The sequence below is a fragment of the Idiotropiscis lumnitzeri genome, chromosome 4 (assembly GCF_059441095.1).
Source record: "Idiotropiscis lumnitzeri isolate Australia: NSW breed Sydney's pygmy pipehorse chromosome 4, RoL_Ilum_1.0, whole genome shotgun sequence".
NCBI classification, from domain to species: Eukaryota; Metazoa; Chordata; class Actinopteri; order Syngnathiformes; family Syngnathidae; genus Idiotropiscis; species Idiotropiscis lumnitzeri.
This window is the reverse complement of record NC_142394.1, coordinates 25,500,796-25,528,704: the sequence shown is the minus strand read 5'-3', so window position 1 is coordinate 25,528,704 and position 27,909 is coordinate 25,500,796. Positions and strand designations below refer to the sequence as shown.

Sequence of the window (27,909 nt, the reverse complement as noted above, 5' to 3'; positions counted from 1 at the left end):
GCCAACGGAAACAACACCATCGTCAAATTTGCTGACGATACGACCGTGGTCGGTCTGATCTCAAAAGGTGACGAGACAGTTTACAGGGAGGAGGTCCAGAGATTAACGGCTTGATGTGAGGACAACAGACTACAGCTCAACATTGCAAAAACAAAGGAGATTGTCATCGACTTCAGGAGGCAGAGGGACTGTGCCACCCCGCCTCTACATCAAAGGTGTGTGTGTGGAGAGGGTCCACACATTCAAGTTCCTGGGAGTACAGATCTCCAATGACCTCTCCTGGACACAAAACACCACAGCAGTGATTAAAAAGGTCCACCAGCGTCTGCACTTCCTGAGTATCCTCAGGAAATTCAACTAGGACAAGAAGCTGCTGCTGGCCTTCTACCACTCATCCATCGAGAGCCTGCTGACGTACTGTGTCTCTACCTGGTACAGCAGCGGCACTGAGGCAGACAGAGTGAGGCTCCAGAGGACGGTCAAAACAGCGCAGAGGATTATTGGCTGGCCTCTCCCCTCCCTGTCGGACGTCTACACCACCCAGTGCCTCAGCAGGGCTCCCAATATCGTCAAAGACAATACTCACCCGAACTCACACCTGTTCAACCTGTTGCCCTCGGGCAGGCGCTACAGGTGCATCAAATCAAGGACCAACAGACTGAGAAACAGTTTCTTTCCAAGAGCCATCTCCATACTGAACTCTCACGAACACACACACACACACACACACACAACCACCCTTACCTTGCAGAACAGCGACATGATGTTTTTGTTTATCGTATTTATTTTCCATTTCATTATTTATTCTCTAATTAATCTAATTTATATATTTAATTAAATTATTGTTGTATTGCACTGGAGAGGGGAGCTCTCTAAACTCGTTGCACACTGTACAATGACAATAAAAGGATTTCTGATTCTGATTCTGCTGTCTGTCAGCCCAAGTTTCAAAGCAAACATGGTAAAGTGGCAATTAGTTGTTATGCTGCACGCAAATTGAATAATTTGACATTGGAAGTGAAGTCAGCCACAAGTATTAAGGCTTTTAAATCCTGACTACAAACTACGTTTTTTTTCACCCTCCATTTCTTAAGTGTTTTAAGCATTTTTAAAATTATTCTATGGTCTTTAATTTCACAAATTTAAATGGTTCCTTTGCTTTTAAAATGAGTTTATATCTTTTGGTTGTAAATGTGCCTAAATGTCTATATACTTTCTTTTAGGAATTTGCCCTTTTCAATGGCTGTTGGAGAAACACACACCATAATTCAGTGTTTCCCTAGTTTTTACTGAGACAAGGTGCATATTTTACCACCCAAAATATAAAAAATAAAATTAAAAAAATGAAAAGTCTTACAGTTCAGTGCTACTTACGACAGAAGGTTTCGTTCCTCCATGGTCCGATGTTGACCTCACGGCCCTGGCACTCATTGACGTAGGGTTCAATGGCTTCGCAAAGAACGTGCTTGGCACCATCCAATGCGCAAAGGTCAAAGACACAATCCTGGAAGTAATTCTAAACACACACACACATTTGAAACTTCCCACCATAATCCTGCCAAATTTTGAGATCTCAGTTGATGTGACTTACATTAGGGTTGACTTTGGGATGGCACGCAGCAAAAGGACCATTCTTGTCCAGCAGCAAGCCACAATAAGCAGAGCTCTCATAGAGACTCTCCTCTTCTTCATTACATCCCGGATCGGTGGTGTTGGGTTTGTTACACCTGTTGCAACAAGGGCAATGTTTCACCTCCTCCAAATTGGATTGTTGTGAAGTGAACTGCTGTTTTCAGTACTCACTTTGGATCAGTGTTCCAGCTGTGTCCAAACTCATTGAAATCGCTGGTCAATGAGCCATTCGGCCGGCGGAAGTCGTCCCTGGAATCTCCATTGTAATTTCCACACAGTCCACAGAGGACATTCTTGTAGCTGCGGGTGACGCGTTTATAAGATTCATTCTTCCAGAACTTCAAAAGCAACTATTCAAATTTCACCTTGTCCAGTTTGTACTCACTCGCTTATCACTTTGATGTCCATAAAGTGGTTGCCGTCATAGCGCACAACCACACCGAAATCCATAGAAACAGTGTAGAGCATTCCAGATTTGAAAACAGAAACACCCGGAGCCGGAGTAACAGGCAGGTTCACTTTGGACGCATTCACCTGAATGAGGAAAAGTAGATTAGCGCACAAGTGTGAGCAAGTACAGAGAATGAATTGGTTTGAAAACTCAAAACCAAGTGTATTCACTTACAAGCACCGAGCCACCTTTGAGGATGGAGACCTTGACTTTGTGTATATCCACGTGTACGCTTTTCACATAGGAGATGTAGGGATTATTATAGCGATTCTCGTTGTCGGCGTACACCGCAAAGTTTGGTGAAGCAGTTGCACTGCAAACGCCGGACATCAAGTAGCTGCAGTTGCCCATGAAACTGTAATGGCGCTTGTCAAAGGTCGTGTAGTGTGGATCACTCGTGGCACTGCATGTGGACATGCCTACGCAGAATCACCAAAGGTCCAAGACCATCAGGGGTGAGATACCAATTTACTTTTCTACAATTTCTGGGCAGTATACCTTTCGGGTAGCATCCTGGTACGCCGTTAGCCTCGCGACACTCTTCAGTGGGATCACAAGAGCTATTCACGCATTCAAAAGTATAGTTCCCTGCACAGCGACACACCTTGGAGCAGTCGTCCGCATACATGATATGTCCAGGCTAAAACGACACAACAGCGATTCACTTTGTAGAGGATGCTACTCAGATTTTTTTGCTCTGAACATATTAGTAGCTTTACTGACCTCGTAATAGTTATTGTTGTGATCCAGGCAACCGCATTTCTCCAGTGGCACGCAGTGTTTCCGCTTTAAGACATACCCTGGTTTGCAAAAGCAGCCGGTGATACAGTCTCCGCTGCAGTTGGTGGACGGTTTCATGCAGGTGGGAATGCAAGCTGGGCCACATTCAATGTATTCTGCATTTGGAGGGCACTGAACTACATGGTTAGGGGGAAGAGAAGGATTGATTTAGTTGCTATTGAGGAGCTGCTGTATTAGCCTTTTAAAAAGATACCATACCTGGCTTTGGTGTCGTCGGCCTTGGAGTTGTTGGTCTGGGTGTTGTTGTATCTAAAATGTAAGAGACATTCATTTAAATTTAATCTAACAAAGATTTCTTGACTATGGTTCAATGAAGGAGAAAGGTTGAAAGGACGGGAGCTCACTTGTGGGATAGCAGCCCAGCTCTCCCCCCTGGACTTGACACTCGTGCATTGGGGGGCATTGAGATGCCTGACATGTAACCAAGGGTGCGTCACAACGACACTTCAGATTGCAGTTCTCGACGTAGAACTCCTCTCCAGGCTGACGGACATACACAGTTGATTTATCGGTTTCGGTGTACAGTGGAACCTCGGTTCTCGACCATAATCCGTTCCTGAACCCTGTTCGAAAAGCGAATTGTTCGAACACCGAAACCATTCCTTTGCTGCTTGCACTGACTTTCTTTGGAGGCATGATTAGGGGCTAAAACACTTTGTACACCTATATAAAACGCGAGAGCAAAACGCAGCACGTCCGCACGCGACAAGAGTTGGTCACAAAGAGAGCAAGAGAGCGATCTACACCCGTACGCCGCTCAGCATCCCACCCTCGCGTATGCACTCATGCGTCGTACCGGCGTTCGAACTCCGATGTTTGCTCGAACTGCGAAGCAAGAATATCTCTATTTTTTTGTTCGGACTCCGATTTGTTCGAACTCAGAGTAGTTCGAGAACCGAGGTTCCACTGTATTTCACAGTCCGAATGTACAGTTGCTCGTCCATCTCACAGTACCTGATAATATTGGCCATTGGTGTGTTTGCAGCCACACGAAGAGTTGGTGACACATTTGCCAGCACTCAGGATGTAGCCGGGATCACACACACAGGACTCGCTGCACGGTCCGCTGCAGGAGGGGGGTCTGCCCGAACACGTCTCTTGACAGGGGTCCGCACAGGAATCGTAGTGGCTGTTGGGGGGGCAGCTCAAAGCTAACGAAACGAGAGAGGAATTTCAAGTATGAGTATTTCTCAACATCAAAATGAAGGATTTAATACAAAGCAAAACAAATTGATCTCTTTGCTGTCTGTAAGCCCAAATTTCAAAGCAAACATGGCTCAAGCAGTCATCCCCTCCTGCTTGAAAACTTCCACCATAATTCCTGTCCCCAAAAAGTCACCCACAGTCCACCTGAATGACTACCGTCCTGTTGCTCTCACACCAGACATCATGAAGTGCTTCGAGAGGCTGGTTCTCCAGCACATCAGGGACTCCCATCCTCCCACACTAGACCCCTACCAGTTTGCATACCGGGCTAACAGATCCACTGAGGACGCCATCGACACTGCTCCGCATGTTGAGCTGGGCCATCTGGAACAACGGCAGGGCTATGCCAGGATGCTCTTTGTGGACTACAGCTCGGCATTCAACACGATCATCTCAGACATCCTCATCACCAAACTGGACATTCTCGGCCTCCCTGCCCTCACACGCATCTGGATTAAGGACTATCTGACCAACAGACCCCAGACTGTGATGCTCGGCCCCTACACGTCCTCCACCCGAACCCTGAGCACCGGGTCCCCTCAAGGATGCGTGCTGAGCGCTCTCCTGTACGCCCTCTACACCAATGAAGGCAGCCCGGCCAACGGAAACAACACCATCGTCAAATTTGCTGACGATACGACCGTGGTCGGTCTGATCTCAAAAGGTGACGAGACAGTTTACAGGGAGGAGGTCCAGAGATTAACGGCTTGATGTGAGGACAACAGACTACAGCTCAACATTGCAAAAACAAAGGAGATTGTCATCGACTTCAGGAGGCAGAGGGACTGTGCCACCCCGCCTCTACATCAAAGGTGTGTGTGTGGAGAGGGTCCACACATTCAAGTTCCTGGGAGTACAGATCTCCAATGACCTCTCCTGGACACAAAACACCACAGCAGTGATTAAAAAGGTCCACCAGCGTCTGCACTTCCTGAGTATCCTCAGGAAATTCAACTAGGACAAGAAGCTGCTGCTGGCCTTCTACCACTCATCCATCGAGAGCCTGCTGACGTACTGTGTCTCTACCTGGTACAGCAGCGGCACTGAGGCAGACAGAGTGAGGCTCCAGAGGACGGTCAAAACAGCGCAGAGGATTATTGGCTGGCCTCTCCCCTCCCTGTCGGACGTCTACACCACCCAGTGCCTCAGCAGGGCTCCCAATATCGTCAAAGACAATACTCACCCGAACTCACACCTGTTCAACCTGTTGCCCTCGGGCAGGCGCTACAGGTGCATCAAATCAAGGACCAACAGACTGAGAAACAGTTTCTTTCCAAGAGCCATCTCCATACTGAACTCTCACGAACACACACACACACACACACACACAACCACCCTTACCTTGCAGAACAGCGACATGATGTTTTTGTTTATCGTATTTATTTTCCATTTCATTATTTATTCTCTAATTAATCTAATTTATATATTTAATTAAATTATTGTTGTATTGCACTGGAGAGGGGAGCTCTCTAAACTCGTTGCACACTGTACAATGACAATAAAAGGATTTCTGATTCTGATTCTGCTGTCTGTCAGCCCAAGTTTCAAAGCAAACATGGTAAAGTGGCAATTAGTTGTTATGCTGCACGCAAATTGAATAATTTGACATTGGAAGTGAAGTCAGCCACAAGTATTAAGGCTTTTAAATCCTGACTACAAACTACGTTTTTTTTCACCCTCCATTTCTTAAGTGTTTTAAGCATTTTTAAAATTATTCTATGGTCTTTAATTTCACAAATTTAAATGGTTCCTTTGCTTTTAAAATGAGTTTATATCTTTTGGTTGTAAATGTGCCTAAATGTCTATGTACTTTCTTTTAGGAATTTGCCCTTTTCAATGGCTGTTGGAGAAACACACACCATAATTCAGTGTTTCCCTAGTTTTTACTGAGACAAGGTGCATATTTTACCACCCAAAATATAAAAAATAAAATTAAAAAAAGGAAAAGTCTTACAGTTCAGTGCTACTTACGACAGAAGGTTTCGTTCCTCCATGGTCCGATGTTGACCTCACGGCCCTGGCACTCATTGACGTAGGGTTCAATGGCTTCGCAAAGAACGTGCTTGGCACCATCCAATGCGCAAAGGTCAAAGACACAATCCTGGAAGTAATTCTAAACACACACACACACATTTGAAACTTCCCACCATAATCCTGCCAAATTTTTAGATCTCAGTTGGTGTGACTTACATTAGGGTTGACTTTGGGATGGCAAACAGCAAAAGGACCATTCTTGTCCAGCAGCAAGCCACAATACGCGGAGCTCTCATAGAGACTCTCCTCTTCTTCATTACATCCCGGACCGGTGATGTTGGGTTTGTTACACCTGTTGCAACAAGGGCAATGTTTCACCTCCTCCAAATTGGATTGTTGTGAGGTGAACTGCTGTTTTCAGTACTCACTTTGGATCAGTGTTCCAGCTGTGTCCAAACTCATTGAAATCGCTGGTCAATGAGCCATTCGGCCGGCGGAAGTCGTCCCTGGAATCTCCATTGTAATTTCCACACAGTCCACAGAGGACATTCTTGTAGCTGCGGGTGACGCGTTTATAAGATTCATTCTTCCAGAACTTCAAAAGCAACTATTCAAATTTCACCTTGTCCAGTTTGTACTCACTCGCTTATCACTTTGATGTCCATAAAGTGGTTGCCGTCATAGCGCACAACCACACCGAAATCCATAGAAACAGTGTAGAGCATTCCAGATTTGAAAACAGAAACACCCGGAGCCGGAGTAACAGGCAGGTTCACTTTGGACGCATTCACCTGAATGAGGAAAAGTAGATTAGCGCACAAGTGTGAGCAAGTACAGAGAATGAATTGGTTTGAAAACTCAAAACCAAGTGTATTCACTTACAAGCACCGAGCCACCTTTGAGGATGGAGACCTTGACTTTGTGTATATCCACGTGTACGCTTTTCACATAGGAGATGTAGGGATTATTATAGCGATTCTCGTTGTCGGCGTACACCGCAAAGTTTGGTGAAGCAGTTGCACTGCAAACGCCGGACATCAAGTAGCTGCAGTTGCCCATGAAACTGTAATGGCGCTTGTCAAAGGTCGTGTAGTGTGGATCACTCGTGGCACTGCATGTGGACATGCCTACGCAGAATCACCAAAGGTCCAAGACCATCAGGGGTGAGATACCAATTTACTTTTCTACAATTTCTGGGCAGTATACCTTTCGGGTAGCATCCTGGTACGCCGTTAGCCTCGCGACACTCTTCAGTGGGATCACAAGAGCTATTCACGCATTCAAAAGTATAGTTCCCTGCACAGCGACACACCTTGGAGCAGTCGTCCGCATACATGATATGTCCAGGCTAAAACGACACAACAGCGATTCACTTTGTAGAGGATGCTAATCAGATTTTTTTGCTCTGAACATATTAGTAGCTTTACTGACCTCGTAATAGTTATTGTTGTCATCCAGGCAACCGCATTTCTCCAGTGGCACGCAGTGTTTCCGCTTTAAGACATACCCTGGTTTGCAAAAGCAGCCGGTGATACAGTCTCCGCTGCAGTTGGTGGACGGTTTCATGCAGGTGGGAATGCAAGCTGGGCCACATTCGATGTATTCTGCATTTGGAGGGCACTGAACTACATGGTTGGGGGGAAGAGAAGGATTGATTTAGTAGCTACTGGGGAGCTGCTGTATTTGACTTTTAAAAAGATACCATACCTGGCTTTGGGGTCGTCGGCCTTGGAGTTGTTGGTCTGGGTGTTGTTGTATCTAAGATGTCATAGACATTCATTTAAAATTACAGCAAATACAAAAAGGAATGAGTTGGCAAGGTGGAATATGTCACCCGGTGTGATCCCAGCATGGATCCTACACTTGTTCATGACAGGAGTCACCAACGGCTACCCCAAAAATGTGCCCGGACTTAATATCACATTTGTACCAAAGTGGCCCTTGCATAATTAGATTTTTCGTTAAACGGCCCTCAAAGGAAAATGTTTGGACACCGCCTGGTGTATGCTAAGTATCCCACCGCCAACAACAACAGGGATGGCCCAGGCTGCAAAACAAGACATGTCATACTTGGACTTGGCATAGTTGGTCTAGGAGTTGTGGGTTTTGGCGTTGTCATTCCATCAGTTGGTGTTGGAGTCGGCACGGATGGCAGTGGCGTGGTTAGCTGACCTTTTAATGAAAGAGTTTGAGTCCTGTCAGTGAGGATAGAGTGCTTGATATAGCAATTTGAAATTACTGTATTTTCATCACTATCAGGCGCACCTAAAAATCCCAAATCTCCAAAATGGACCATGCGCCCTACATCAAGGAGCGTCCTTGTGTGGACCGAGCACTCCGCTGGGCTGACTAGGAGCATTTCCTGCCTTTTTAAAAAATTAAGCTAGCATATGTTTTAGCGTGTATGCATGCTAAGGTATTCTAACGTCGCTTTGAGGCGGGAGCACTCCCAGAATGCTTTGCAGCACTTGGGTTATGAATGACCCGAGACATACATGTTTTGTGTTAATTTCTTTCTTTCTTCCTTGTATTGTTGTTTTTTTTTTTATTGATTGCTGGGCCTATAACAATATGCGATTCAGTTGATGTTGGGTGATTGTTTTGATTTTAATGTAACATCGTAACCATACATCATTTGTTCATTAATGAATTGCTGAGAAGTTAATGTGACTGCTTGTATTGCTGTCGGCATCACATCTGAGGGGCTGCACGGCAGCAAGACTAACGGCAATGACGTCCTTCTTGGGTTTGACAGAGAACTATGAGGACTTGGTGCATTTGTGGATGAGGACAGATCAAAAAACAACTTAAGAACTTTGTTAAAAACTAACATAAAGGACAACCAAACTCAGTTTTGCTCCCAATGCTTTTTTAAAAATACACGCTAGCATGAATCCTCGGTTATGTTTGTGCCCAAGAATACAGTGCACGTGTTAAATTCAGAAATAACACCCGTAACTGAGACTGTGCTCTTTAAATACGGTGCACCCGATGGTTGTGAAAATGCAGTCATCATTTCCAGAACAGGCAGATAAAAATCAAAGAAGATTCACCAACAGTGAAATGTCTCATTCATGATTGACATCAAAAACATTCTCAATAGTGTTGAGGTCAGAGGATGGTGAGTTGTTTTTACCTTTTATACGATTGTAATGTTTGTTCATCTTCAATTGCACATTTAATCGTAACACTCTGTAAATACATTTTCTTACCTTGACAGGCCATGACACACACGTCATCAACAGCAATATCGGTCTGAAGAGTCTCTCCGTAGGTCCCCACAATAACAAACTGAAATTCAACGTGAACAGATTTTTTTTATGCTCCATATATCAGTGTCCATACAGAGATGGTAGCTTGAGTATTTACCTGGATGTCAGCGTTGGCGAAGTGACGGACTTCGACAGGAATCCACGCTGGACCCTGGTTTCCCGTGACAGTGAAGAGAGCGGGCCCAAGGATTCCCCCTGCTAAGTACAGACCGCAAATCCAAGACCAACAAGAAGTCTCGATTAGTCTTAATGTGTGGAGTTCAGATTTTGGAGATTTCCTAGGAAAAAAAATCTGCGAAAAATAACTCCTTGGATCCAAAATAGTCATCTGTTTATATGTTTCGCAGTCTGGGTCCCTGGCTGATTTTCACGCATCATGTGTCAACTGTCGTCGAGTGCGAATACTTTTTTACTCTCGGGGGGCGCCACAGAATAAGTTTGTAGGTGGTCACATCTGTGATTGAAAACGTCCCCTACCTGTCAAGGTGCGAACACTCAGCTGCATGGTCTGGCTGGTGCCATATAGATAGTAATAGAACGTAAGCTGCAGGCATCCGGAAGAAGCGTTCATCACAGGACTTCGAATTTGACCCTCAAGTCCAGGCACAGTATCGGAAGAATCCATAAGCATGTAGGATCCAACTAAGAGGATGTTAAAGCATTAATGAGGTGCTTGGCTGCAAACCTTGATGATGTGTCTATTCAACCCGCTCCAACTACTTACTTCCCGGCATGGAGAAGTCATCATCGGGTCCGGTGCCTTCAGTGTCGGTTGGGCCAGACCATTGCTCAAATCCAAATATGGGCTCGTCATGTGAAAGAGTCCACCCACAGATGTTTCCCGAGATGTCGAAGTTGCAGCCAGAAACACAAGCTGTGGACCAAATATTAGCATTCCCATATGTTGCCATATTGCCGCCATCAAAGTGTTGAATGAACACTGTGAGTTTACTTACTAGGACATGCTCCTTCGCTAATGACGATGTTGTCGAGTGCCGAATCACAGGAATCGCTAAAGCCTCGCTGAGCCTCAAAGACAATCTAGAGAACCACAAGTTACACATTTGTCAAGTATTGCATCAAAAATATGGGATGTCCAAGTAAAAGCCTGACAAATTAACTCAAGTAAATTACAGCTATCTGAAAATCGACTACTACAATCAAGTATTTGCCATGTGTTACTTTGAACCATGCAAACCATGCACATGAGCGTGTTAAATCGCGTTATTTCAAACAACCATAATTGCGAACACGGCGGTGACTTTATGATGGCAAAAAAACAATACAAGGGCAAATGGTTGAACTGCGACTGAACAAAGCAATAGCCTCTCCTCAACTGTAGCGCAAACCTCAAGTTTAGCCCTTTACCAAACTTGAGTCTTACGCCAAACCCATAGCCCCAAATTCTAAACTGAACCCCTAGTCCTCACCCACACCAGCTTCACATGCATAGTTCAAATGTGGAGCCTCGTCCTCTGATCTAACTTTAATCGAAACCTTAAACCTCTGTCTCTAACCCTACTCCCAACCCCAAACACACACACACTTAACTCTAACCCTTAACCAAACACAAACTAATCCCACTCCAAACCTGTATGCCCAACTATAAGCCTCACCCCTTATCTTACCCCTTAACGGTTATCATCAACAGTGACACCGGTGCATCTTTTCTTTTTAAATTCTGATGAAGGACTTTGCTACCATCCCCCAGAATCCTCACATTCTTACGTCTTGTCAAACTCTGCAACAGCACAAACAAATCTTCAACAAAACTTAAAACTCATGTGTATGCAATTTTGATAAGCCCTTATATTATATATTGTAAACGGGTTTCATGTGTTAAATGTCTGATCATTTTCTTCAATGTGCATTATCTGGATTAATTAATTGAGAGAAGAGTTGCTTCTTTGATTTACAATATGTAATTTTCTTCTGAATCCTTTGAGGTTGTGATTGATTGAACATTTTTTTAAGTTTCAAAGTTTTATAATGCAAAGTATAATTTTAAAATATATCACCAAATGTGACCAATATAGGGTAGGTGTGTCCAGAAGTAACCCTCCTTCACAGCACATGAATTTGCAAGAGAGGCCTGGTTTGAGGAACGAGGAGGAAGAAGCTGAAGCAACTTCCTGTCTCACGCTCTCTTTAGTGTCACTCTCTTTCTGTGCTTCTTTTGTGCCATTTGGTTCCTGCTTCACTTCTGACCACATGGGTGCACAGCCAGGGACATTTGTTCTGGCACATGTTGCTTTTCATGAATCTTTCCACGATGAACAGTTAACTGCTCACCGGTCTTGGAGCGGTACTGTGAATGAAAAGACACCAGCTGTACATAAAGGCATGCTTATCGAGCCCAACGAAACTGTTGGCCAGAGCAAACGCCCAGAATGCTGTCGAGACCTCCTCCTAAGGAAGGCCTGAGACGTCAAGCAGCCTAACACACACCGCCCACACGTGTGATGCCAGACCACTTTTTCATTTTCCTATGACTTTTCCTGACACCTCCTGTCTTCACCACTTGGTCAGCTCGACTGCAAGGCTCGAATCAGGACGACCTCCTCACAGTCATCCATCCCGAGGACAATCAGTGAGTGCAAATTATCAGGGTATAAAACGAAATTGGTGCTTAGAATTTATTTAAAAGGAGGTTAAGTTAATCATTGAGCCACATGTCCAGCTTTTGGGAATGTTAAGACTAGCTCGCGCCAAGATAATTTATTTTTAATTGCTTTTATTCTTTTAGTTTATTTCACTATTATATTCTGGTTCTTTCCCACCCTTTCTACCATAGTTAGTCTTTTTGTGATGTATTACTCCCAATTCCCGCGTTGATTTAAAGAATAAATGTTCATCTCATTAAACTACATTGTGTACTGTGTGTGTGCTTGAATAAAAGTTAGGACCCTCTAAGATTGAAAAAACGAATAACAACTCTAAATCTAGCAGCCTTCCAACGAAGGACTAATTTCAGAGGTTTTTCATCAGTTTAGGCCTTTTAAAATTGAACAAAGAAAAAAAACATGGTGCCCCTAGTGGCGGCTGAGTGAACAGCAGCCAGCAAAATTCAGCCACTGTTAATTAATAAAAAGAAAGCTTACGATAATCGCTACACCCTCAACCTGCATTTGAAGCCCCAATGTATTTTATGTGCTTTGCTTGTAAGAAATCACTCACAGTGTGTTCCTGATTGCTTGAACTGGACACAGTCACGGCACCCTTCATCCATGATGGACTCTGGAAACCAGTTTTCTTCCACAGCTCTTGCTCACTATTTGGCCTCTTCACCAGTAGCCTCAACACATTGGAAATGTCCGAGCCGTACATGTAATATCGGAACTGGACGCAGATCTGAGCCTCCGCCGTCAAGAAGATCGTGGGACTCAGCAGACGAGTGTTACGCCCATTTGGCACATTGTCGCATTCATGGTAGATGTAAAATCCCTCTGAGAAAGAAATTGCATTTGATTTATTTTCACAAATGATTTTAGTGTTGACTACCACTCAGGTGCAGTACTGACTTCCATCTGGGTAATCGCCCGGAGGACCCGTGCCAGGTGTCGGGGTTGGACCTTTGTGCCTGGTCCAGTCGCCACCGTCTGACGAGTCCTGGAGGAAACTGCAGAATGGGTCGCTCTCGTTGTTGAAGTTGCAGGACGTCAGCACGATAGCTGCGGAGACAGAACACGGGGATCCATAAAAAAAACAAAAAAAACAATGGCAGGTCTGGGCAAGGAAGGGTCTCCCAGCTGAGCTGGAGCCAATCCAAGTTGTCCAGTGGCCCTTGCATAATTAGATTTTTTGTTTAGCGGCCCTCAAAGGAAAATATATTTGGACACCTTCTGGTATTTGCAAAGTATCCCACCGCCAACAACAGGGATGGCCCAGGCTGCAAAATAAGACATGTCGTACTTGGACTTGGCGTAGGTGGTCTAGGAGTTGTGGGTTGCGGTGTCGTCATTCCGTTAGTTGGTGTTGGAGTCGGCACGGATGGCAGTGGCGTGGTTAGCTGACCTTTTAATGAAAGAGTTTGAGTCCTGTTTGTGATAGACTGCTTTATGGATTGATTTGAAAATAATCATTTATAGAACAGGCAAATAACAATCAAAGAAGATTCACCAATATTAAAATGTCCCATTCATGCTTGTCATCAAAAACACAGGTTTTCAATAGTGTTGAGGTCAGGGGATGATAAATGTTCCCACCTTTTATAACATTGTAATGTTTTTTCTTCTTCAATTGCACATTTAATCGTAACACTCTGTAAATACATTTTCTTACCTTGACAGGCCATGACACACACGTCATCAACAGCAATATCGGTCTGAAGAGTCTCTCCGTAGGTCCCCACAATAACAAACTGAAATTCAACGTGAACAGATTTTTTTTATGCTCCATATATCAGTGTCCATACAGAGATGGTAGCTTGAGTATTTACCTGGATGTCAGCGTTGCCGAAGTGACGGACTTCGACAGGAATCCACGCTGGACCCTGGTTTCCCGTGACAGTGAAGAGAGCGGGCCCAAGGATTCCCCCTGCTAAGTACAGACCGCAAATCCAAGACCAACAAGAAGTCTCGATTAGTCTTAATGTGTGGAGTTCAGATTTTGGAGATTTCCTAGGAAAAAAAATCTGCGAAAAATAACTCCTTGGATCCAAAATAGTCATCTGTTTATATGTTTCGCAGTCTGGGTCCCTGGCTGATTTTCACGCATCATGTGTCAACTGTCGTCGAGTGCGAATACTTTTTTACTCTCGGGGGGCGCCACAGAATAAGTTCGTAGGTGGTCACATCTGTGATTGAAAACGTCCCCTACCTGTCAAGGTGCGAACACTCAGCTGCATGGTCTGGCTGGTGCCATATAGATAGTAATAGAACGTAAGCTGCAGGCATCCGGAAGAAGCGTTCATCACAGGACTTCGAATTTGACCCTCAAGTCCAGGCACAGTATCGGAAGAATCCATAAGCATGTAGGATCCAACTAAGAGGATGTTAAAGCATTAATGAGGTGCTTGGCTGCAAACCTTGATGATGTGTCTATTCAACCCGCTCCAACTACTTACTTCCCGGCATGGAGAAGTCATCATCGGGTCCGGTGCCTTCAGTGTCGGTTGGGCCAGACCATTGCTCAAATCCAAATATGGGCTCGTCATGTGAAAGAGTCCACCCACAGATGTTTCCCGAGATGTCGAAGTTGCAGCCAGAAACACAAGCTGTGGACCAAATATTAGCATTCCCATATGTTGCCATATTGCCGCCATCAAAGTGTTGAATGAACACTGTGAGTTTACTTACTAGGACATGCTCCTTCGCTAATGACGATGTTGTCGAGAGCCGTATCACAGGAAGCGTTTAAGCCTCGCTGAGCCTCAAAGACAAGCTAGAGTGACACATTCGTCAAGTATTGACAAGGTTAATGGATGAAAAATGTGGGAAGTCCAAGTAAAAAAGCCTGAAAAATTAACGCGAGTAAATTATAGCGGTCTGAAAATTCTACCAGTACCATCAAGTATTTGCCATGTGTTACTTTGAACCAGTGCAAACATGTTGAATAGCGTTATCAAGTATGGCTGGGGTGTGGCACAACCTCAGTGATTCCCTAACAACCATAATTGTTAACACGGCTGTGATTTTATGATGGCTATAAAACAATACAAGGGCAAATGGTTGAACTGCGACTGAACAAAGCAATAGCCTCTCCTCAACTGTAGCGCAAACCTCAACTTTAACCCTTTACCAAACTTGAGTCTTACGCCAAACCCATCGCCCCAAATTCTAAACTGAACCCTAAGTCCTCACCCACACCAGCTTCACATGCATTGTTCAAATGTGGAGCCTCGTCCTCTGATCTAACTTTACTCGAAACCTTAAACCTCTGTCTCTAACCCTACTCCCAACCCCAGCTTTGACCCAACTCCAAACACACACACACTTAACTCTAACCCTTAACCAAACACAAACTAATCCCACTCCAAACCTGTATGCCCAACTATAAACCCAACCCCTTATCTTACCCCCTTAACCCAACCAAACCTTAGACCGCTGCCCCACTCATCCAACCTCTTAGTCCTAACACTAACTCTCAGTCCTAATCCCAATTTCAACCTTTAAAACTACGCTTAATGCTAGTCACTAAAAATTTCTTCTGATTTCAAACCCTCAACCTGCATTTGAAGCCACAAAGTATTGTATGTGCTTTGCTTGTAAGAAATCACTCACAGTGTGTTCCTGATCGCTTGAACTGGACACAGTCACGGCACCCTTCAGCCATGATGGACTCTGGAAACCAGTTTTTTTCCACAGCTCTTGCTCACCATTCGGCCTCTTCACCAGTAGCCTCAACACATTGGAACGGTCCAAGCCGTACATGTAATATCGGAACTGGACGCAGATCTGAGCCTCCGCGATCAAGAAGATCGTGGGACTCAGCAGACGAGTGTTACGCCCATTTGGCACATTGTCGCATTCCTGGTAGATGTAGAATCCCTCTGGGAAAGAAATTGCATTGGATTTTTTTTTTTTTACAAATGATTTTAGTGTTGACTACCACTCAGGTGCAGTACTGACTTCCATCTGGGTAATCGCCCGGAGGACCCGTGCCAGGTGTCGGGGTTGGACCTTTGTGCCTGGTCCAGTCGCCACCGTCTGACGAGTCTTGAAGGAAGCCGCAGAATGGGTCGCTATTGTTGTTGAAGTTGCAGGACGTCAGCACGACAGCTGGGGAGACGGAACAAGGGAATCAATAAAAAGCTAGAGCTGGGCTCGGCAAAGAAGGGTCTCCCCCAGTTGAGCTGGAGCCGATTCCAGCTGTCCAACATGGCCAGTTCCGCAGTCTTCTATAGTGCTTGACCTCTTATTTTGGAAAGTTCCACCTCAAATGACAAATAACCTCTATTATTTCCCCTTATTGACACACAGTCTAATCCACAGGTCAAATTTTCTTAGACTGCTTGTTTACTTTTGGCTCTCCATCCAATATTATTTATTCTTGCAGTTGAGCCCCCATGTACACTGTTTCCCACTCAACAGCGGTGGTTCACACCCCTTGCTGTAGTGTTAGTTTTTTATTTTTTTTTAATATGTATCTGTCTGTCACTGGTGTTTTAAAGTGTGTCTTAAGTGTACGTGTAGGTGGGTTGTAGTTATTTTAAAATGTTTTGTTTATATCGATATTGCAAATTTTTATTGTTTAATGAAATGTTACTCGGTCGTCACAGAATGGCAACCATTCGTCACGTGCTAACAAAACTCATTCTTTAACTCACCATCGTTGGTTGGCACACTCTGGAGGCTAAAAGAGAAGGACACATATCAATTATTAAACATGTCCCGCCTAAATTGGACTCATTTACTCTAGAGGCACACCTATATTTAACGAACAAATTTATGAGAAATATCTATGATTTGAATTCTTTATCGCATAACAATTTCACTTCAAGATCAGGTAAAAAAAAAAAGTATAAAAAAAATACAAATGTATGGAAAATTTGTATTAATACAAGACCACGATGTGCAATTATGTGTAAATGATTAGTAATAATAAATAGTGTGATGTCGTTTTATAAATATTTTTAAAGGTGATCAGAACACTGAATTGCAAGTTATCCTTTTCATACAGTAATTGTACAATATAGAAATTATTGTACTTTAACAAGATATACCATTTTAGGTGAGTGAAATTTGATTTCCATTTCAAATCAAATTAAAAAATCGTCTTCAATCGGTCAGTAAAATAGATCAGGACTTCAGATTATTTGCAAGATTATCAAAACAGCACCGGTTTACGTGTAGTAACTTTTAAAATACATAAGTAAAAAAAAATCCTTGTGAATCATTACTAATTATTGGTGAAATTAAATTTGATAAAGCAGTTAATATTTTAAGAGAGCAGAACACTAGTCATCATTTTTAAAATGGTATGATATCATTTAATCCAATACAATACAACTTTATTCATATTGCGTATTTCACAACCGCTGGAGCTGTAACAAAACGCTTTCCCATATGGTGGAATATAAATAGCGGTAAATTAGAACACAAATTAAAACACGTAAATACATTAAAACACAAACACATATACAATAGATACAGCGGAACTGAAACAGTCTAACGTTGAGTCGAAAGCTAAAGAATAAAAATGTGTCTTCAAACGGGTTTTAAAATTGGACAGAGAGCGGGCTTGCCTCACATTTATTGTTGAGGTCAATCCATAGGGAAGGACCGGCAAAAGAAAAGGCATGAAGCCCCCCATCCCCCCACCAAAATAAACAAATGTCTTTGTAATTCAAAGAGTACTCATGCATTGAAAAAAACTGTTGATTGAAAGAATCAAACACGACAAAAACAGGTAGTAACTTAAATTATGTTTATTTTAAACACTATTTAAATTAAATCTAAATAAAATAAAGGTGCACTGCCGCAACATTATCAAATAAAACATTTTGGGGAAAAAATGTTAATACTATATTTAAATGATTTATCTCCGAAGATGATTTTTTTTGTTTGTTTGTTTGTTTGTTTTAAAGTTATTTCCTTCTGACCATTCTCAGTTTGGGACTCACCTCTGCTGCTTTGTCAGTGGACACATCCATAGTAGCAAAATAAGAAACCGCATTGCATCCATGGCTAACTGTGCAGTTAGCAGGGGATGAAGACACACGGACACAGTGGGAGAATTTTATAGTCACGCACAGTATCGTACTTGCGCCGTGAACGTTTATTGGGTGGAAATTGTACTGTATACTCTGATAGTTGCAAAATGTGTCAATAAGTAACAGTGCTTGATATGGACAGGATGAAGCACTTCACATAGTGAGTGTAGATGCCCAGCAGATATTAGTTTATAAATTACCAATTTCTACTGTGAGCATAAACCAAGTTTGATTCGTGCACATAAACATCCCGATTGTCTCATTGAATAATGCGAATAAATGTGTCAAAATGTGCCTCGTATTGTGTTGTAAAACAGCGCTAATGTTATATAATCTCAAATTCAACCAGTTTTCCAGACAATGTCTCGGGATTTTCTTTATAACAAACCTGGTGTTGTATAATTTGTCATTCAAATAAAAATTTGCAGGAAAGAAAAACGTGCCTTGTACTTTGTGTTAAAAAAAAGGCAACAACATTTTTGTAACGTCAGAGGCAAAACATTTCCACCCCCCAAAATGACCTTTTTTCCAGGTAAATTTAAGTTTTACTCCTGGTATTTTAATGTGTGCTAATCTAGGAAAAAAAATCTGAATTTGTGTAGGGAGTTTTTACAATTGAAGTTGGAGTATTTTAGTCATTAATCGAGATTTTGGACAAAAATTTGCTTCGTCGGACTGTTGTGTTGCCAGCTGTTATCAAACACGTGACAGACATGTTCACTTTCACTTTTCATCTGACACAACTCTCCTTCGTCCACCCCACCCCTAACACACGGCACATGACCGGCTGGTTAGCCGCAGAGGTCGCCGGTTCAACTCCGGCTCCAGTCTTCCTTTGTGGTACTCCAATTTCCTCCCACAATTAAAAACATGCATGGTAGGTTGATTGAACACTAATTTGTCCCTAGGTACGAGTGTGATTGAGGATGGTTTAATGTCTTTGTGTGCCCTGCGATTGACTGGCAACCAGTCAAGAATGTACCCTGCCGACTGCCCAAAGACAGCTGGGATAGGCTGCAGCATATATTAGTGCTGTCAAGTGAATTTTTTTTAAACTAATTAATCACAAAAAAATCCATGATTAATTGTGATTAATCACATTTTCAACTACTATTTTTTGCAAAGCTTATAACAGATATTTACTTGAATAATATCTTGGTGATGCAAAATCACCAAATATGAAGTATATTTAATTCAAGGACTGTTCTAATAGCTTTCTTGGATTCTTGGATACGAGCTAAATGGAGACATCTTTGCAGACATTAATTTTCGAAACATTTCTCAAAACTGCCCACAAGTGCCACACTCCAGCAGTGTTGGTTTGCAAGGCCCAGTGGTAACTTAAACACAGTGTTTTGTTCTGAGACCTGCTAAAGACAGCTAATATGGCACAATATTTGCAAAGTATGCACATTATTTTTTAAGTAAATCAAACTGAGTAACCTGAGTTAAATTTTTGGGGATTAATCACCTGAGTTAATGCTTTAATTTTGACAGCCCTAATAAATATATATATATATATATATATATATATACAAATACACATACGCATACACATACGCATACACACACACACACACACAATACAATACAAGTTTAGAAAGGGAGTCTTTGAATTTATAAAATGTGAATTGCTAAAAAAATTTAAGTGCGATTTTTAACGTATAGTTCTCCCAAAAGGCGGCCATTTTACGATTTACAAGAAGTCAGTTAACTAACTTGCCTATGACAGCACAACCGTTGTCACATTAGTTAATGTTTACCTGGTTTCTTTGCTTGAGCGCTGAATGCCGCATCAAACTCCACAGTGCCCATCTTGTTAAGAAGGCGTCCATCTTCATGTCCACTAGAACAAAATTAAAAGCGTCCACCTTGTGAGGTTTCTCGCAGCCCCAGGTGCGTTCAAATGCAGTTTGGTTTTGTCAAATTTACTAACCAATACACACGTAAAACGTGGCTAAATGTAAACTTTAAAACTACAGTACTTATTCGCTCTTTGTGTGTTGCTTGAAAAGCAAGAACAGTGGTGATTTGAGTGTGTAACAATGTGATATAAGTTTACTACCGGCACGTCGAGGGGCAACCATAAAACGTCTCAGGGGTCCTGGGTGAGACGACTTTTTTATAATTCTATTTGTCATGAAATTCGTGTATATAATCATGACCTGGAAGTGTTTCTCATTCAAATATTTTTTAAGAAATCTAATTACGTCTTCACTTATCACAGGCGAGTGATACGTCGTTTGACTTTGACAGAAATACGTCGTAGGTGTGCTGGAAATTCCACTATCTGACGGGCGGACAGAGAGGTACGATCGTAGACTGGGTTTACTCTAATTCGAAAAAAAATATTTATTAAAAAAATATAAAAAATAAAATCCTCTGTGAGAAAACCTGTGTTAAAAGCGTATGCCAATAGTCATGGACATCACAGCTGCGATGGCCGAGTGGTTTAAGGCGTTGGACTTGAAATCCAATGGGATCTTCCCGCGCAGGTTCGAACCCTGCTCGCAGCGACAGTGTACTTCTTTTTAAGGCCAAAATTCATATTTTAAAATAATCCATTATTTTTCGCAGCGCTAGTGTGCTTTTTTAAGGCCAAAAGTCACATTTTAAAATAATCCATTATTTTCGCGTAAGTTCGAACCATGCTTACAGCATAGGCGTTTTGCATTGCAAGACTAACTTCAAATGTTAAAATAATCCTTTCTACAACCTTTTTTCCCCATAAGACTACAACTTTGTTTCTCTGTGTATTATGACTATGATCTGCCTACACCATTGTAAAAATACAAAGAAAATAAAAATCAGAGTTATTTTAACTGGTGTTTAAATCATGGCTCTGCCCCGTCCCCCCAAAAAAGTTTCAAGTTGAGTCAAGTTGTAAAACACCAGTCCTATATTACATAAAAGGACCAGAGGAAGTGCAAAGCAACTGATACATCAAGACAGGTCTAGGAACAACCAGTCACAACTGCTAACTAAATAGAAAAGTACTGATATTTCAAAAAAAGGTATTGTGGTTGTGGGGATTTAAAAAAGGATGTATTACAGAAATACTTTTTAGGAAAAAAATAACTGCTGTACCCAAAATAAACATGAGTTACTGCATAAAATATAATTATAAAATATTTTTTTCTTAATGGGTGGTACATGAACACCTCACATCTAATTAAGTTCAACAGAACTAAAATAAATATCTTTGAGAAAAAAAATCTGAAGCCCAAATACAGACAAGTGGCTCAGTAAATTTGAATCGACATTTTATTCAGCATTATTTAGATACAATTAACACCTTAACCGTAATAAAATTTAGCATAAAATGTTATATATTCCACGCAGACAGACATAAACTGAACCAAAGGGGGGGGGGAGCAAGCGTGGGGGTGGGTAAAAAGTTTATTGAAACGCTTTTCCAGATATGAACACAAGTCATCAGGTTGCTGACGTGCAAATGTGAAGTGAGAAAACAAAAATATGGATTTCATTAAGATTTCCTTCACATTTTTTCCCATTTAACATGTTCAATGCTCTCAAGCAACGCTGCTCACCTTCCCATCCAAATTGCAACACGCCACTCATCTCCCGCTTTCCGTGAGCCGTTCCCATCTCACGTTATAAACTACATGAGTCAGTATATATGCATATGAACATGTTATTAAATCCTGATCTGTTTGCAACATCAACCTGAAAACAACAATGACAGTCATATAAAACATCTACTGTATACATTTCACCGTATTATCCAGTCATTCCGACACAGAGAGGAGACACTGAAACTAAAGCAATCCAATCCAGAAGAGTGACATGTCCACGCACGTCTTCCAGCCTGCTTAGAAAACACAAGAGAAAAGGAGTCAAGGGCTGCAGCAGCATTTACATGAGCAACCAACCTACCTACAACTTACCCATTTGACCAACCATCTATACCAAGTAAATAATTTCCTTCATATCAACCAAGTAGATACTTGCTTGACTACCTACCACCTAGACACAACCTACTTGAAACCTATTTTCCTACCTACCAACTAAATACTACAGTACATACTGACCAACTTACTTAATGTACCTACTACCAAGTAAATCCAATTTCGCCTACTAATCTACCAGCTGACTTGCACACCTCCCTACACTACCGACCTTGTTGCCAAGCTATATCTACAGCCAACGAAGTACTTACCAACCAACCAACTTTCCAACATACTTACCTACCAACTATATATACTCAGCTACTGACTGACTTACAGAATGTAACTAACATTACTTAACTACCTTCCAACGTAAAACATACTGATTTACCAACCAACTAGGCAGCCCACTTGCATACATGCTCACCTACCAATTATACAAACTTTTCTACCTTGCTATCTACCAATCTACATACAAACTTAGCTAACATCCACTTTCCAACTAAATACTGCAAGCAAAACCCCCGCTTTCATAACAACCTACGTAACAATCTACCTACTTTTGAGTTAACAACCTTTCAACTTTCTTGGTCTTACCAACTTACAATTTTTTACTCTACCTACCAACTAAATACTTGCTTACTACCCTACTTCTACACTGAACCTACATATCGACCTAACCGATGCTGCAATTGTGTTTGGCCCAAGTTAAAATAACATGCATACAGTCCTACCCCTCGGTATGCGGGTCTGACAAGAAAGGGCAGCAACCACGTTGCATGCTGTGTTTATATAATTGGTGTTGATCGGAAGCCGGGAGAATTTGACTTGTCACTCTTGCCGTCTCCTATAAAAAGCCCGCTGAACCTGCCGCCACCCGACTAAGCGGCTTCTTGACATTAAGCAACAGCTGAAGGCATCCCAGCGAATCTGAAGCTGCCCTTGGGTCCTCTGTTGCACTTTCTATCTGCCTACGTAACTCCCTATCAACACATTTGACTAGGCACTAGGCATCAAACAACCGATTCTTCTACCTTTTTATACGCACTCTAACTCTCTGGCCTTCAACTTGGCTACGTACCCACCTTGCTACTTAATCAAATTAAGGATACTCGCTTAGGGTTTTTTCATGTCGATTCATGACAATTCAGGTATGACAATGAGAACAGTTTGTCATGAAGTGTATTAGAAATTAATGTGTCCCTTTTGTGGGATATGAATAAGAGGACTCACTTCTTTTTCACCTGTGCTCTACCACAAAGCTCATGGTTGTCCCGTCAAACGAGGGCGGGGCAATAATCCGGGGCCCCTGCTGCGACGTGATGCTGACGACCGGCTGCTTGCCTGCACTGATGCCCTGCTGCGGTCTGGCGATATTGACCACATTTGGCGTCCCTGATGCCACCTTTCCAGTGGTCATGTATAAGGGGGTCTCCATGTACATGCTATCCGACTGGTGAGGCGATGCCTTCTCACTGGTGTCGGCCAGCATCTGCGGCTGCACAAGCGTCCGGGTCGAAATCAGAGGGGGTGACGTCATGAAACCGGGGTAGATCATGTAGGTGTGTCCGTAGGCAGCAGAACCCAGGGCCAAAGGGGAAATTGGCATGGGAACGGGTGTCATGGGAGGTTGGGGCATGGGTACCTCAACAAAGTGTCCTGTTTCGGGGTCAAAGAGGCGTCGTGTGGCTGGTGGAACCGGGGTATCTACCAGGTAGTAGCTTCCACTGGTGGGATCCAGGAGCATCTTCCTCTGTGTGGCCTGGAATGGGTCTAGTACAGGTGCAGGGGTGATTGCAGGGGAGAAACAGTACACCTGTGGCTGACTTGCGGACATACCCAAGGGCATGGAGTGATAAATGGTTGCAGGGAGGACATCGGGTGAGTGGGTTGCCGAAGCAGTGTTGGAGCTTCTCTGGGACTGCTCCTCCTGACCTTTAGTGGCTGATGTGGGGATGTGGAAGGGAAGACTGGTTGGGTGGGACTGGCCCGTAAACACAGACGAGCCTTCTTTACTGCCGTTGGCATGAGACTTGACCGGAATGGTTATGTAGTTCTCATTATCAGAGTTCTGCTCCACGGCCACAATTTCGTTTGACTCACCGCATGTCTTCGTCGGGTGGACGTTCAAGGACATGGGTAATTTTGGCGACTTGGGGGCAAACGTTTTGGTGGTGTTAGACACAGGCGCGGCGTTGTTCGGCTGCGGCGTCTTCACGGTAACACCCATGGTGGTGCCCGCAGATGCCTTGAGGCTAGAACTGAGAGGAGCGGCCGCCAACCTGGTTTTGAGGCGGTCGTCTGAATCTGCAGCAGTCCTTAGCCATCTCTCACCTGCCACGGCTGGTGGCGTCTCGTTCAAGTTGGGGTATGACTCCCTTATCGCTATTTTCTCCACAGTGGAGCCTCTTAGTGCTTCCTCCTCACTGTTCTCCTCACTTGTAATCAGTGAGAGCACATGGCTGTCCATCAGGTGCCGCGGCTTATTTTTCCTTTTCCATTCATTTTTGTCAAACACATAAAGCTGTTCCATTGTTTTCACTGCTGCCTGAAGCTTTTCCAAAGCCCCTTGGTTCGACATTTGTTGCTTATCAGTAACCTCGGACACTTTGTCTTTCTTTGAAGCCAATCTGCTTTCAATTCTTAAACTCATCTCCTCTAGGGGATTATCCATGATCCGTGGGAGCGCTTTCCCGTCCACTCTTTGCATTACTGAATTTTTTGTGGCCTCTGGAGAGGATCTATCTTCAGATAAGTCACATTTGCTGCTGTTTGTATTCACTGACTGGCATTTTATCACAATGGGGGAAACAGATGTAGGATGTTGGCAGTCTTGGTGGCTGTCAGCAGTGGCAAAATTGGATTTATGATCCAATGAAACAAAGTGATAGGAGCTTTTAACTAATTTACGCACGTCTCGAACTTGGTGTATGGGCGTCTGCAGCTTTCCTTTACCATCTCGAATGTCTCGAACCATAAAATGCGGCACTTTATCCGAGGACTCACCCTTCAAAGCTGCAGCCAGGACCCCCTGGCCTTTGGACTCATCAGGTCTGATCAAACCGGCTGTGTTACAGCTCTGGAGATTAATTTTAATTTCTGGGGATTTGGACGCGGCCCCACTCCTGGAGTTTGCTATGTTTAAAGTGTAGTCAGATTCGAGCTGGAGATCCCTCTCCATCACCCCGCTACTGGCTACGCGTTGGATGTTTGGCACAAACAAATGTGACTTTTTAGTCAGTTTGCCACCGCTCGCTGAGTACCGATCCCCCATTCCCTCTGGAGGTGCCATCTCTTCTCGAGTTTTATCGTTTTTACGGTCCTTTGGAAATTCTAGCTCTTCATTCCTCCAGCATCTGAAGGCGCTATTTTGGCTGTGAAGCAAAGTCCCCTTGGACGCTTCCATTGCGCCCCTTTTAGCATCCATTGCTTTAGCCGGCGCCTCCGACTGAGCGTCTTGCACCAGAGAGTCGCGTCTCGAGCCGCAATCCATGTCGGCCAAGTCCTCCGCACTGTCAGAGTTGCTCTCAGAGAGTTTGGAGCTCTGTCTTTGCACCCCCTTGCTCCTGTGGCAGTCACCCTTGTGGTGAGGCTCCCTTACCTCCCCCCTTTCCATCCGGCGCTCCTGCTCAAACTGCATCTTTTTGGAAAGCACATTCTGAATCACGTTGGACGCGAAGATGGCTTTCTTGTGAGTGCACTCCATGCTTTTCAACTTAGCAGTGGCCTCTCTCCCCCTGCTGCCCTGCGAACTGTTAACGGTAACCTCATCCGTGGAACGTGATCCCACTCCCGTGGGGTTTGGAGCGACATTATCGCGCCTTTCTCCTGCGGACATTCCCGATTTTACGTTGCAGTGAAAATTCAGGGTCTCTGTAAGTCGTATCATCCCGCTGTGTCCTTGACCAAACTTCCTCATTAGTTCTATTTTCTTAGTGGTCGACGCACGGTGAGGAGCTCCATTTCCATTCAGCTGCTCAACAAAATCAGTGCTATTTGCCCCCCTTTCAGCTGTTGGCTGGGAAAGAAGACTCTGGCTCACGTTGGAGTACTTCAGGTCAACAAACGTGGACCATTTGTTGATCCCGCGTTCGGATGTGGAAGACTCACTGGAGGTGCTGAAGTTGATGGCATCCAAGTAAGGATAAGCCAGGCTCTTGAAGGATCTGGCCGTCAGGTTGCGCACCTCCTTGTCAGCGTCGTCCAGCTCGCTAGAAGCACAACTGGAATATTCTGTGCTTTCCTTTGCTTGCAATTTGCTGCCCGGTGTGGGAATGACACCCTTCGCCCTATCATGCAGCCCCTCAATGTTCCCATCCACTCCCCCCACCGCCGTGGGGCTCGTATCGCCGGCGTCTTTGGCATGATAAACAGTATTTTCTTGGATCGGGTCATTTATAGCACGCAAAGTGGTTTTGATTGACGGGTGGACCTGTCCACCACCCGCACCACAAGCGCCAAACTGCAAGGACGGATCGCTTTCACGCAGACTGCTGATCGCTGCGTCCCCCCCCTTCTTCATCATCAGCAACCCATTGCAGTCGAACGAGGCATAATCCACAAAGGAGAACACCTGCTGGCCATCCTCCGCGCCCCACGTGGATGAGGAGGAGGAGCCGGCACCCGGGTCCGAGTCGCCGTCGTGGCCGTCGGACAACTCCGAGAGCCGGATGGCGTGCGTGGTGATGTAATGAGACTCATCCTCGGTCAACACAGTTACGTCGTCGTCATCCTCATCCTCGCACTCATCGGAGTCTGTTTCAATTCCCAAATCGGACATTTGTTGACCCACGTCTTCACTGTCCTGCTTCAAGTGATCAAATTCACTCGACTTCCTGCTGGAATCTACAATTTGGAGGAGATCCGTCACCTCCCGGAGGCTTGTAGGCTGCGGCAGAGGACTCACGGCGTGGCTTTGTTCATTCTTCATGGCTTCAGCGCCGGGAGTGAGAGCACCCCAGGGTGCTGCTGCTGCAGACGGTGTGGCGCGCTAAACACCCCCCTACCCCATTCCAGCTGACATGGAAGAGTATAAAAAAGGGGGTGAGACATTATTAACTCCTGTCTGGGCCACATGATACTCTAAGATGTTCACCAATGGCAGGCCTTCCTCAAAATGAACTCATCCGTCCATGTTGTTCTCAAGCACTACAGGCAAAATCTGGACTGAATTAATCAATCTTTAATTAAATGGGAGCCTGTGTGAAGATTGAAAAAAAAAAACAACCGATATGCTGCAGCTTACTTAGGCACTAAGTTGTGAGACTCAACTTTGTTTGCCTGTTTAAATGTATTATACTGCCCCTCCAATGACTAAGACGTGGCATATGGGGGGGGGGGGACTCTTTCGCTTGTAGCCCAAGAAGCCAGAAGATAGCACCAAAGTCTGAATTTACAGCAAAGTAGAAATTGGTGTCAAGGAAGTTTGTTCCAAGTGATACATCTCGACATTTTAATATCTTTGAATTTTGGGGAGGAGCAAATTTAGTCAGGTTGGTGGTGCTCGCTGGTAATAGTATGGGGCGTGATTTTTTATTTATTTATTTATTTATTGCTGTTCACAGCAGGTCTCGTTCCATTTCCACTTCCACATCACCATTAAAAAATAATTAAGCGCCCTTAAATATAATAATTAAGCCAAAACATGTATTTGTCTGCATTATCGTTTGGGACGTATGATATTGAATGGATAGGACGCTACCATTTGCATTCTAGGGCGGGGGTTTCTGTTTACGCACACGGGTGCTTTATTTAGCACAGTATTGGAGTCCAACTACAGGACTTGAGGATAATGTTACTTCTGGAGAACGCATTAAAAAATTGTGGCCAAAAATGGATGTTAATGTAGAAGTAATAATATTATTCATATGCAATATTTAATCATTGCAAATGTATTTTAATATGCAATTAAGTTCTTTTAAATTGATATTTTAAGGTCAAATGTATTTTTTTCTTCTCATGATCATTCTGTATAATATTCACATTATTGAAAGTATTTACTTGTTAAAATGA

At 43.6% G+C, this 27,909-nt stretch overlaps 2 protein-coding genes and 1 non-coding gene across 3 annotated transcripts in view; 1 reads left to right on the top strand and 2 right to left on the bottom strand.

Moving 5' to 3' along the window:
• The window catches only part of zanl (zonadhesin, like), a 47,255-nt gene extending 27,451 nt beyond the window's left edge, over positions 1–19,804 (bottom strand). Inside the window, 36 exon segments of the mRNA XM_088293506.1 lie at positions 1,375–1,516; positions 1,592–1,727; positions 1,804–1,932; positions 2,018–2,166; positions 2,258–2,502; positions 2,582–2,723; positions 2,807–3,000; positions 3,083–3,133; positions 3,229–3,367; positions 3,839–4,035; positions 6,062–6,203; positions 6,281–6,416; positions 6,493–6,621; positions 6,707–6,855; positions 6,947–7,191; positions 7,271–7,412; positions 7,496–7,689; positions 7,772–7,822; positions 9,277–9,355; positions 9,434–9,534; positions 9,814–9,978; positions 10,061–10,210; positions 10,293–10,377; positions 11,478–11,539; positions 11,629–11,644; positions 12,514–12,782; positions 12,858–13,007; positions 13,249–13,350; positions 13,618–13,696; positions 13,775–13,872; positions 14,155–14,319; positions 14,402–14,551; positions 14,634–14,718; positions 15,558–15,826; positions 15,906–16,055; positions 19,753–19,804. Of these exon segments, the coding sequence (XP_088149632.1) occupies positions 1,375–1,516; positions 1,592–1,727; positions 1,804–1,932; positions 2,018–2,166; positions 2,258–2,502; positions 2,582–2,723; positions 2,807–3,000; positions 3,083–3,133; positions 3,229–3,367; positions 3,839–4,035; positions 6,062–6,203; positions 6,281–6,416; positions 6,493–6,621; positions 6,707–6,855; positions 6,947–7,191; positions 7,271–7,412; positions 7,496–7,689; positions 7,772–7,822; positions 9,277–9,355; positions 9,434–9,534; positions 9,814–9,978; positions 10,061–10,210; positions 10,293–10,377; positions 11,478–11,539; positions 11,629–11,644; positions 12,514–12,782; positions 12,858–13,007; positions 13,249–13,350; positions 13,618–13,696; positions 13,775–13,872; positions 14,155–14,319; positions 14,402–14,551; positions 14,634–14,718; positions 15,558–15,826; positions 15,906–16,055; positions 19,753–19,804 (4,939 nt within the window).
• Positions 19,805–20,422: 618 nt separating this feature from the next.
• Positions 20,423–20,505, top strand: trnas-uga (transfer RNA serine (anticodon UGA)). The gene has a single exon. It is a non-coding gene; the product is annotated as a tRNA-Ser (tRNA).
• Positions 20,506–22,994: 2,489 nt separating this feature from the next.
• On the bottom strand, positions 22,995–26,827 carry c4h4orf54 (chromosome 4 C4orf54 homolog). The gene has a single exon (XM_088294552.1). It carries the CDS (start codon positions 26,825–26,827, stop codon positions 23,138–23,140), a length of 3,690 nt encoding a protein of 1,229 aa, XP_088150678.1. The 3' UTR covers positions 22,995–23,137.
• Between the last annotated feature and the right edge of the window lie 1,082 nt (positions 26,828–27,909).